Here is a 12,635-nt window from a genome sequence, read left to right as displayed (position 1 = left end):
TGTTGAGACTGCTGCTGCTGTTGCTGAGGGATAAGGATGTTTCTCCCCCCTCCCTTTGGGTAACTCCACCTCCCAGACTTGCCTTTCCCTCTCTGAGAGGTTTGGCCCTGAAAGGGATGAAAAAACTTCTTTTTGGGAGTCTTTTGCTCTGGGAGGGCTTTCTTTTTATCGGTTGCCTTCTCCAAGATGTCATCCATGGAAGGCCCGAAGACAGTTACCTTTAAAGGGACTCTGTCACCTGAATTTGGCGGGACTGGTTTTGGGTCATATGGGCGGAGTTTTCGGGTGTTTGATTCACCCTTTCCTTACCCGCTGGCTGCATGCTGGCTGCAATATTGGATTGAAGTTCATTCTCTGTCCTCCGTAGTACACACCTGCACAAAGCAATCTTGCCTTGTGCAGGCGTGTGCTATGGAGGACAGAGAATGAACTTCAATCCAATATTGCAGCCAGCATGCACTAAGCGGGTAAGGAAAGGGTGAATCAAACACCCGAAAACTCCGCCCATATGACCCAAAACCAGTCCCGCCAAATTCAGGTGACAGGTTCCCTTTAAATGGTATGGCGCATAATTTAGCCTTGGAGGTGATATCACCAGACCACATTTTTAACCAAAGCGCCCTTCTAGCCGAATTAGTCTGTACTAATGAACTGGCAGCAATTCTGATGGTTTCCATAGAAGAGTCTGCTAGGAAACCCGTGGCTCTAAGGAGACTGGGTAGCGATTCCAACAATTCAGCTCTAGATGTACCCTGGGATATGTGGGATTCTAGTTCACCTAACCAACGGAAAAGTGCTCTAGCCACGCAGGTTGAAGCAATGTTGGCTTTGAGGGCTACCGAGGAGGTTTCCCACGATTTTTTTTAACAGACTTTCAATTTTTCTGTCCATCGGGTCTTTCAATTGAGACGAGTCTTCGAATGGAAGAGCCGTTCTCTTAGCCACTCTTGCCACCTGTGAATCAACTTTCGGAACATCCCATTTGGTCAGATCTCCTTCTAAGGGGAATCTATGCTTCATCTCGGATGGAGTACTGAGACGTTTTTCAGGAAGTTCCCACTCTTGATCGATCATATCAGATATATTTGAGTGGATCGGGAACCCCACCCGTTTACCCTTGGATATACCGCCAAACATCTGGTCCTGTATGGACTGTGGCTCTGGCTCTTCCTCCAGCCCCATAGTACTGCGTACAGCAGCTACTAAATCCTCAACCCATTCTGAAGAGAAAAGATACTTCCGAACTTCAGAGGTTATAGGGGACGTAGGTTCCTCCCGTCTACCCGAGGATGAGGCATAGGAGAGGTCTGATTCAGATTCAGAATCCTCCTCCTGGATTTTCCTTTTTTTAGCTGGGGAGGGTGGCTGAGGGGGTGGGGGGGTAAAGGCCGCTAGGGAGGATTGCACCTCTTGTTTGACCAAGGAGCGTATTTCTTCTAGTAAAGAAGGTTGCTCTGCCCTGACAAACTTGTCAGTACAGGTCTTGCAGAGTTTTTTCTCCCAAGATGGTGGCAGCTTAATGTTACAGATGGCACACTTCTTTTTTGTAGTAGTTTTGGGGGTAGACTTTTCTCCCTGCAATGAGAGGGGAGAGAGAGTCATGCTAATAGTAATACCCCCAAATACTATCTAAGGACCCCTTGTCCCTGCGGCACGTACTGTGGCAGGGGCAGCGCTGGGCTCTGCAAGTGCAGGGCAGGTACTGCTCTCCATGATAGGACAGTCTTACCTGCGACGTCTTCTGGCAGGTTTTATGCTCTGTGGCATGTCCCAGCCCCCAGCGATTGTAAAATTCCTCCTCCCCTCCATGGTCCAGGGTGGAGGACGCCGTCCTGCACGAGATACCGCCGGCGGAAGTGCCTCCAGGGCGCCCAGAAAAGACCGGAAGTGACGCGCGCGATCACATCCGGGTCGCCAGCGGCATGTGGAGGAGAGGACACCGGAGAGCTCCAGGAGGACTCCGGATAGGAACGCTAGCCTGCTTTGCCCTCACGGGGGCGCGGGAAGGCTAGGACCAGGTCCCGAGGACACCGCAGCGCGGCGCGACGGGAGCAGCATAAGCGGAAGGGGGAGGTAAGAAACGACCCCATGCTGCCCGGTTTATAATTTAGGCAGAGCCTGTGTAGCAGTAGTTACAGGCCACCACTGCATACGAAGTAAACCTCTCCTGTTCCATGGGGAACAGGAAAGACACTGGTGAGAGGGAGGTGGGAGCGCCTTTTAACCTCTCCATTTCCTGTTCCCCATTAGGGCAAAGAGGCAACCTCCGTATGCCGTCGTGGAAGGTGACTAGAGAAAACGCTAGTGTGAAAGTAGCCTTATCGTCTCTATGGTCAGCGTACAGTCACAAAGTAATATAAAAAACAATTCCTATATAAATTAAGTTCAATTTACTATATTATAAACTATGTATTTGTCTTTGTCCACGCCAGCATCATGGCTTCTGTAAGTAGCAAAGGCATGATAGTTAGACAGATCCATTGTTTAACCCCTTACTGACATCGGACGGTATAGTACGTCCGATGTCAGCTCCCCTGCTTTGATGCAGGGCTCCGCGGTGAGCCCGCATCAAAGCCGGGACATGTCAGCTGTTTTGAACAGCTGACATGTGCCCGCAATAGCGGCGGGTGAAATCGCGATTCACCCGCCGCTATTAACTAGTTAAATGCCGCTGTCAAATGCAGACAGCGGCATTTAACTACCGCATCCGGCCGGGCAGCCGGAAATGACGTCATCGCCGACCTCCGTCACATGATCGGGGGTCGGCGATGCGTCAGGATGGTAACCATAGAGGTCCTAGAGACCTCTATGGTTACTGATCACCGTTGGCTGTGAGTGCCACCCTGTGGTCGGCGCTCACAGCACACCTCCATCTCTGCTACATAGCAGCGACCAGCAGATCGCTGCTATGTAGCAGAGGCGATCGTGCTGTGCCTGCTTCTAGCCTCCCATGGAGGCTATTGAAGCATGGCAAAAGTAAAAAAAAAAAAAAAAGTTAAAAAAAATGTGAAAAAAATAAAAAAAAATATAAAAGTTTAAATCACCCCCCTTTCGCCCCAATCAAAATAAATCAATAAAAAAAAATCAAATCTACACATATTTGGTATCGCCACGTTCAGAATCGCCCGATCTATCAATAAAAAAAAGCATTAACCTGATTGCTAAATGGCGTAATGAGAAAAAAATCGAAACGCCAGAATTACGTTTTTTTTGGTCGCCGCGACATTGCATTAAAATGCAATAACGGGCGATCAAAAGCACGTATCTGCAACGAATTGGAATCATTAAAAATGCCAGCTCGGCACGCAAAAAATAAGCCCTCAACCGACTCCAGATCATGAAAAATGGAGACGCTACGAGTATCGGAAAATGGCGCAATTTTTTTTTTTTAGCAAAGTTTGGAATTTTTTTTCACCACTTAGATAAAAAATAACCTAGTCATGTTAGGTGTCTATGAACTCGTAATGACCTGGAGAATCATAATGGCAGGTCAGTTTTAGCATTTAGTGAACCTAGCAAAAAAGCCAAGCAAAAAACAAGTGTGAGATTGCACTTTTTTTGCAATTTCACCGCACTTGGAATTTTTTTCCCGTTTTCTAGTACACGACATGGTAAAACCAATGATGTTGTTCAAAAGTACAACTCGTCCCGCAAAAAATAAGCCCTCACATGGCCAAATTGACGGAAAAATAAAAAAGTTATGGCTCTGGGAAGGAGGGGAGTGAAAAACGGACACGGAAAAGAAAAATCCCACGGTCATGAAGGGGTTAACAGATACCCGGAGGGAAAAATGCTCATCTGTGCACAAACAGAGACCAAAGACACAATTCATAAACTTTCTACTGAGCCAGTTTTCAGCCCGCAGAGAAGACCAAAGGTTGGCTGAGAACCTATGCTCCGATTCACTAAGGCCGGTTTCACACGTCAGTGGCTCCGATACGTGAGGTGACAGTTTCCTCACGTACTGGAGCCACTGACACACGTAGACACAGTGAAATCAATGCATCTGGGCAGATGTCATTGATTTTTTGCGGACCGTGTCTCCGTGTGCCAAACACAGAGACATGTCAGTATGTCAGTGTTCGTGGGAGCGCACGGATTACACGGACCCATTAAAGTCAATGGGTCCGTGTAAAACACGTACCGCACACGGACGTTGTCCGTGTGCAGTCCGTGTGCCGTGCAGGAGACAGCGCTACTGTAAGCGTTGTCCCCCCCACTGGTGCTGAAGCCACGATTCATATCTTTCCTGCAGCAGCGTTTGCTGTAGAGAATATATGAATAATCGTGTTTAAAATAAATATCCATGTCTCCACCCCTCCTCCCACCCCCTGTGCGCCCCCCCGCTGTTATTAAAATACTCACCCGGCTCCCTCGCTAGCTGGCGCTGCTTCCTCTCCTGGCCGCACCTTCTACTGTATGAGCGGTCACGTGGGGCCAAACATTACAATCATGAATATGCGGCTCCCCCTCCCATGGGGGTGGAGCCGCATATTCATTACTGTAAATGAGCGGCCCCACGTAACCGCTCATACAGTAGAAGGTGCGGCCAGGACAGGAAGCAGCGCCAGCCAGCGAGGGAGCCGGGTGAGTATTTTAAGAACAGCGGGGGGGTGCACAGAGGGTGGGGTCACGGATCTTTATTTTAAACACGATTATTCATATCTTCTCTACAGCAAACGCTGCTGCAGGGAAGATATGAATGGCGGCTTCAGCACCAGATGCAGGGGACAGCGCTAAACTTTAGCGCTGTCTCCTGCACGGTGCGTGTGGTACCCAGTGGGCACACGGGCGGCACACGTGTGCCACACTGATGTGCCACAGAAACGCACCGGCACACGGACACGGATAATTCCGGTACCGATTTTTCCGGTACCGGAATTATCTGGACGTGTGAGACTGGCCTAAGAATTATGTTTCCTTCTCCATTGTTAATTATGGGCATGAGGAATAATATGTTTATAATTCATTAAAAAGCGCATACTAGTGAAATTGGCTCATATGACCAGTGTGGTGGGCCTCGCCAGTTATTGCAGTCAGGGTGTATAGTAACATTAGACATACTGTATGCTACCACTTTTGATGAATTTGTTAGGTGTTGCCATTCCTCGTCCTGATGTCTCCCCACTTCAGCCCACTTTGGAAGAACTTGACTAAAGTGGCAAGAAAATGCCAAAAGTTGTAATATTGTGACTTTCAGTGTTTCGCATTGCATGGTGTAAACATTTTTATGAAATGGAAGCTTTAGGGCGTGTGCAGACGATCAGTGATCACTGCGGGTTGGACGCTGAGAACTTGTACAGTGTCCATCCTGCAGCGGCCAGATGCTACAGCATAGTGGATGGGATTTCAAGAAATACCATGCCCACTATGCGTCTACAGACGCCCGCGGCTCACCCGTGGAGACGGACATGTGGCGCGTCTTTCCAGATGGCAACATGTCAATCTCTCCTGCAGAGACACGAGCATCCGCAAGAGAAATGTATTGAATGCGGTGTATCAGCATGATTCAGAGACCACATGTGGATTCACCTACATTCAATAGACGGCAGCGATTTGGACGCAGCAGACGTACTACGTCCAAAGCACTGCTACTTCCGAATCGTCTGCACATACCCTTAGGCTCCTTTGTGCAGCAATCAGCGTTGGTGGAGTTTCAGCTTAGGCTACTTTCACACTTCCGTCGGTACGGGGCCGTCGCCATGCGTCGGCCCGACGTACCGACGGACGTTGTGAAATAAATGAACAACGGGGGCACTAGATGCGGTTTTTCAACGCATCCGCTGGCCCATTGTAATGTCCGGGGAGGAGGTGGAGTTCCAGCAGCGCATGCGCGGTCGGAAATGGCGAACACGTCGCACAAAAAAACGTTACATGTAACTTTTTTGTGCCGACGGTCCGCCAAAACAAGACGTACAGCCATACGTCGCAATGCGTCGCTAATGCAAGTCTATGGAGAAAAAACGCATCCTGCCGGCAACTTTGCAGGATGCGTTTTTTTTCTCCAAAACGACGCATTGTGACGGCCGTCACACAACGCAAGTGTGAAAGTAGCCTTAGACTCTAAATGATCAATACTTCTGACATCTATGAAGTTACAAAGTTTTCTGTACTTGCTGAGCCTTACGTATTATACATTCACTTATTTAAAAGGAACCTGTCACCCCGTTTTTTCAGATTGAGATATAAATACTGTTAAATAGGGCCTGCGCTAGGCAAACTCGGCTTTGGGAAAATGGCCGCCGCGATCTCTTCTGCGCACGCGCGGCATCCCGCGGCCATTTTCCTGAAGCCCCATGCAGCAGAGCACTCCATCTGCGCACGCGCGGCCCCAGGAAGATGGCCGCCCCCACCGATGACAGGGGGTAATAGCGCAGATCGCGCGCTGCTTCTTCACGTGCGAACAGTGGATTCGTCACTGCGACATGCGCACACCACTACGCCACCAACGGAAAGTAGGAAGAAAAGAGCGATGTCACCACGCCCACCTGACCTGACCAGCCTGATTGACAGGCGAAAACGGCGACTTTGGTAATGTATTTCGCAGCATAGGTGGGGAATCAGGGTACACTACATACACTATTGTAACGCACAGCGCAGGCCCTATTTAACAGTATTTATATCTCAATCTGAAAAAACGGGGTGACAGGTTCCCTTTAATAACTTCATGAATTTAAAGAAGCACTTTCATCAAAATTGCAGTCACCATAATATATAGCAGATTAGTACTTTGTCATGTCACCCTTACATTTTACCACCATCTGCAGTTATAAGCCAATTTTGCTATTAGATGCTTTTTGATTATCTCCCCTATTCTGTGCACTTTTAGGGTATGTGCACACGTCCGGATTTTTAGCGTTTTTTTGCGGAATTTCGCTATAAAAACTCTATAAATCCGGTAAAAAAAACGCTAACATTATGCATCCTATCTTTTAGAATGCATTCCGCATTTTTTGTGCATATGTTAGCGTTTTTGTCCGCAAAAAAAACGCATTCTGCAAAATAAACGGACATGCTCATTCTTTTTGCGGATTTTTTGCGGATTTCCTATCAAAAAGAACATTCCGGAAAAAAAAAAAATCCGCAAAAATTCCGCAAAAAATCTGCGCAATTTCCACGAGAAATCCGCGCAAAAAAAAACGCGGATTTCTGGCAGAAATCTCAGGATTTTGTCAGGAAAAAATCCTGACGTGTGCACATACCCTTAAGAAGTGAAATCATGATGTGGATTTTATATTTAAAGTCTTTTTTCTCACACAAGAGTAAAGTGTAATTGCTCATTTTGCCTTTCTACCCAGTTATTTCTTCTCTCCTCTACATAGAGTCAGGTAATATATTGTATCTTTATTTATTATTCCCCTCTTCACCTCCTGACCCAGTGGCTCCCTATTCCCCCCTGAATTTTGCAGTGGTGACTATGAGGGAAAATTGACCTCCTGTTTCTACATAAAGCATAGGATTCAGCTAGTCAGTTTTTAATCACTTGATGTCATAGACATATTTGGGGAAAAAAAGAATAAGGTTACTTTCACACTAGCGTTAACTGCAATCCGTCACAATGCGTCGTTTTGCAGAAAAAACGCATCCTGCAAAAGTGCTTGCAGGATGCATTTTTTCCCCATAGACTTGTATTGACGACGCATTGCGACGGATTGCCACACGTCGCATCCGTCGTGCGACGGATGCGTCGTGCTTTGGCGGACCGTCGGGAGCAAAAAACGCTGGAAAATACTAAAACCCTATGTGTCATATTTGTCTATACCTATGCCTATGGTAGATTTTGCCTATGGTAGATTTTTTAAGTCATATTTGTCTATACCTATGGTAGATTTTTTAAGTCATATTTGTCTATACCTATGGTAGATTTTTTAAGTCATATTTGCCTATACCTATGGTAGATTTTTTAAGTCATATTTGTCTATACCTATGGTAGATTTTTTACAGTGTGCGAGAAATCGCAACATTTGCACAAGTTTTGCGGATTACATTGAAATGATTGGGATCCATATGTAAGCGTTATTTTTATCGCGTTTTTATAGCAAAAAAACGCGAAAAATACTGAATGTGTGCACATAGCCTTACAACTCCCTTCTCTGTGTACCTGAACTGAGAGAGGGAGGGGGATGTTTTGAGTGAGATAATATTAAGGCTAGGTTCTCATTTCGTTTTCGGGTGAGCGCTAACAGACAGCATTGCACGGCGAAATTAACGCCGTGCAACGTGTCCGTTAGCGCTCCCATTGCCAGCAATGTTAAAGCGCATTGCTAGTGCGTGCCATTTTCGGCACGAACTAGCGATGTGCCGTTCTTTTGTGGCTCGCCCGAGGTCCGTTCCCCGCTCTCGCAGATCAGGGATCTGCGCTAGCGGGGACGTTTAACGCGACCCCTAAAAAGACATTGCGTTAGCGCAATCCGCTAGCGCTAAATGGATTGCCCTAACGCAATGAGAACCTAGGCTAATATTGTCTACCTTGAGATGGTTTATAAACCCTCCTCTCACACATCCATTACCCTAGCAACCACAGAATGCAGAGTAAGTGGACATGCTAGCTGGGGCATATCTTAAGGTGCCGTCACACTCAGCAACTTTACAACGAGAACGACAACGATCTGTGACGTTGCAGCGTCCTGGATAGCGATCTCGTTGTGTTTGACACGCAGCAGCGATCTGGATCCCGCTGTGCCATCGCTGGTCGGAGCTAGAAGTCCAGAACTTTATTTGGTCGCTAGATCGGCGTGTATCGTCATGTTTGACATCAAAAGCAACGATGCCAGCAATGTTTTACATGGAGCGAGAACAATAAGCGAGTCGCCGTTACGTCACTGAATCGCTCCTGCATCGTTCTGTTTGACGTCTCTACAGCGACGCTGCAACGATCTAGTTTAGGTCGGCTCGTCTATATCGCTGCAGCGTCGCTGAGTGTGACTGTACCTTACTGAAGTCAAGCTGCAACACCAGGCTCTCCCATCATCACTTTGGTAAGTATTACGAATAACGGTTTTCAGCTCCGTTTTTTTAATTGGAAAAAGTTCATATTAGTGACAGAAAGTAGGATCTTTTTAGGGATTCAGTGTTTATGCGCCATATTCTTCCATACCTATGCCTACAGTGTTATCATGGTTGGAAACGGAATAACGGTTTTGAGCTCCGTTTTTTTTATTGGAACATGTTCATATTAGTACAACAACGTTATCTTCCAAGTTTCATTAGGATCTTTTTAGGGATTCAGTCTTTATGCGCCATATTCTTCCATACCTATGCCTAGTGTGTTATCATGGTTGGAAACAGAAAAACGGTTTTGAGCTCCGTTTTTTTATTGGAATATGTTCATATTAGTACAACAACGTTATCTTCCAAGTTTCATTAGGATCTTTTTAGGGATTCATTCTTTATGCGCCATATTCTTCCATACCTATGCCTACAGTGTTATCATGGTTGGAAACGGAATAACGGTTTTGAGCTCCGTTTTTTTTATTGGAATATGTTCATATTAGTACAACAACGTTATCTTCCAAGTTTCATTAGGATCTTTTTAGGGATTCAATCTTTATGCGCCATATTCTGCCATACCTATGCCTAGAGTGTTATCACGGTTGGAAACGGAATAACGGTTTTGAGCTCCATTTTTTTTATTGGAATTAGTTCATATTAGTACAACAACGTTATCTTCCAAGTTTCATTAGGATCTTTTTAGGGATTCAGTCTTCATGCGCCATATTCTGCCATACCTATGCCTAGTGTGTTATCACGGTTGGAAACGGAAAAACGGTTTTGAGCTCCGTTTTTTTTATTGGAATTAGTTCATATTAGTACAAGAACGTTATCTTCCAAGTTTCATTAAGATCTTTTTAGGGATTCAGTCTTTATGCGCCATATTCTGCCATACCTATGCCTACAGTGTTATCATGGTTGGAAACGGAAAAACGGTTTTAAGCTCCGTTTTTTTTATTGGAATATGTTCATATTAGTACAACAACGTTATCTTCCAAGTTTCATTAAGATCTTTTTAGGGATTCAGTCTTTATGCGCCATATTCTGCCATACCTATGCCTAGAGTGTTATCACGGTTGGAAACGGAATAACGGTTTTGAGCTCCGTTTTTTTTATTGGAATTTGTTCATATTAGTACAACAACGTTATCTTCCAAGTTTCATTAGGATCTTTTTAGGGATTCAGTCTTTATGCGCCATATTCTGCCATACCTATGTCTAGTGTGCTATCATGGTTGGAAATGGAAAAACGGTTTTGAGCTCCGTTTTTTTTATTGGAATTTGTTCATATTAGTACAACAACGTTATTTTCCAAGTTTCATTAGGATCTTTTTAGGGATTCAGTCTTTATGCGCCATGTAACTTTTTTTGCTCCTGACGGACTGCTTTTTCCAACCGCGCATGCGCGGCCAGAACTCCGCCCCCACCTCACAATGGGGCAGCGGATGCGCTGGAGAAATGCATCCGCTGCCTCCGTTGTGCAATGCGTTAAACGCTAGCGTCGGAATCTCTGCCCGACGCATTGCGACGGGCAGATTCCGACGCTAGTGTGAAAGTAGCCTTAGCTGGGGAGAAAGGGAAAATGAGCGATTGCACGTACACAGTGCCATAAGTATGATTGCAATATATTAAGAGGATAAAAACTTTGATGGCAGTGCTTCTTTATGATCATCACATCATGTATCCAAGTTGCAGATATGAGAGGTACCAACCTTGCCACAACCAGGCGGACCCCAGAGTATGAAAGAGGGGATGTCATTGGCTTGGAGCAGGGGTCTCAGCATGCTGTTCTCTCCCACAACCTTGTTCTGACCCATGTAGTCCTCCAGAGTGCACGGTCTCATTTGATCCGCCAGAGGCTTCCCATCTAATCTCTCGGCCAGGTTCTTTTCTCTCTGGTTGTTCCCGGATTGTAGCTGATGGTTGGGAACAGGTTCTTGTTTTGGGGCTTCACAAATAGAGGCGCCATTTATATTCTGCTTTGCTTCTAACCTTTTGGCTGATGATATAGAATAAGAAGGAGCCTTGGATGGCGTCTCCTGAGATACCTTGGGTTTATGGAACAAGGGAAAGCTGGCAGCGCCAACACCCAGGAGCCAGCCAGGACTATGTGGGGCATCAGCGGCATCACCCTCCTGGGAAGAAAGACGCCTTTTCTTCCCCAGAGCGCCACTAGGCTTCTGCAGGCAGGTGTCAAGATGGGTATTGATTTCTGAAGCTGGCACCTCCTGGGTACATACTGGGCATTTTACTGGGCTAGCTGCACTGCCACATGGTGATGCCCCCGGCTCCTCTGCCATATGCTCCATGCTGCAATAGTCCTATATAGTAATAAGGGAGAGTTATGAAGGGCTCTGACAGTCACAAAACGGCCAGAAAGTTGTGGGCACAGAGCGACACTACTGACAGCACATATATACACAGTTGTGAGAGCCCGTATATCCTAGGAGAGGAGGCTGCATTACATTACCGCCGTCACCCACTGTGCCAAAACAATGCCCGCGGCTGTGCCCCGTAACTACAGAACGGCGAAGACGGCAGGACTGAGAGGTGACAGGATTCCCGCCATATCTGACTGCACACAGCGGCCGCCCCTGCTTCCTCTTCCTCCTCCTCCTCACTCGGTCATGTGGCGCTGTGTAATAAGCGGAGCACTATGGGACATGGAGTCCCGGCTCTGCTAGCGGCTCTTGGCTCCTTGCCCGTCCTCTGACAACACATTTTTTTTTTTACAGCTGGCGGCTTTGTGAGGCGACATGGAGGGGTTTTCTGTGAGGCAGCGAGAGAACATGGAGTAGTTTTATGGTAGAACAGTGCCAAGGAAACAGTATGGAGGAGTTTTATGTGGTGACAGTGGCATGGAGGAGTTTTATGTGGCGATGATGCCAGGGAGACAACATAGTGAAGGTTTTTGTGGTGACACAGGCAGGGAGACGGAATGGAGGAGGTTTATGTGATAATAATGGCAGGAAGACAACATAGTGAAGGTTTATGTGGTGACACAGGCAGGGAGACCACATGGAGGAGGTTTATGTGATAATAATGTCAGGGAGACAACATGGAGGAGGTTTATGTGATAATAATGGCAGGGAGACAACATGGAGGAGGTTTATGTGATAATAATGGCAGGGAGACAACATAGTGAAGGTTTATGTGGTGACACAGGCAGGGAGACAACATGGAGGACTTTCATGTGATGGCATAGACAGCGAGACAACATGGAGGGGTTTTATGGGAAGACTGCGGCATGGAGACAACATGGTGGATTTTTATGTGAGATCTGTGCTGCGTGACAAACATGGAGGAGTTTCATGGCAGGGAGACAACATGGAGGAGTTTTATGACAGGTTGTGGGCAGGGAGACAACATGGAGGAGTTTTATGACAGGTCGTGGGCAGGGAGACAGCATGGAGGAGTTTTATGGCAGGTCGTGGGCAGGGAGACAACATGGAGGAGTTTTATGACAGGTCGTGGGCAGGGAGACAACATGGAGGAGTTTTATGACAGGTCGTGGGCAGGGAGACAACATGGAGGAGTTTTATGGCAGGTCGTGGGCAGGGAGACAACATGGAGGAGTTTTATGGCAGGTCGGGAGCAGGGAGACAATATGGAGGAGTTTTATGGCATGTCGTGGGCAGGGAGACA

At 46.8% G+C, this 12,635-nt stretch overlaps 1 protein-coding gene across 2 annotated transcripts in view; it reads right to left on the bottom strand.

Moving 5' to 3' along the window:
- The window catches only part of WRNIP1 (WRN helicase interacting protein 1), a 181,825-nt gene extending 170,226 nt beyond the window's left edge, over positions 1–11,599 (bottom strand). For both annotated transcript variants that reach the window (XM_069730761.1, XM_069730762.1), the window contains exon 1: positions 10,703–11,599. In XM_069730761.1, the coding sequence (XP_069586862.1) occupies positions 10,703–11,299 (597 nt within the window). In that variant the 5' untranslated portion in view covers positions 11,300–11,599. The remainder of the gene's footprint in view (positions 1–10,702) is intronic.
- Between the last annotated feature and the right edge of the window lie 1,036 nt (positions 11,600–12,635).

This window comes from Ranitomeya imitator, chromosome 6 (assembly GCF_032444005.1).
Source record: "Ranitomeya imitator isolate aRanImi1 chromosome 6, aRanImi1.pri, whole genome shotgun sequence".
NCBI classification, from domain to species: Eukaryota; Metazoa; Chordata; class Amphibia; order Anura; family Dendrobatidae; genus Ranitomeya; species Ranitomeya imitator.
This window is presented reverse-complemented; position numbering and strand designations above follow the sequence as displayed.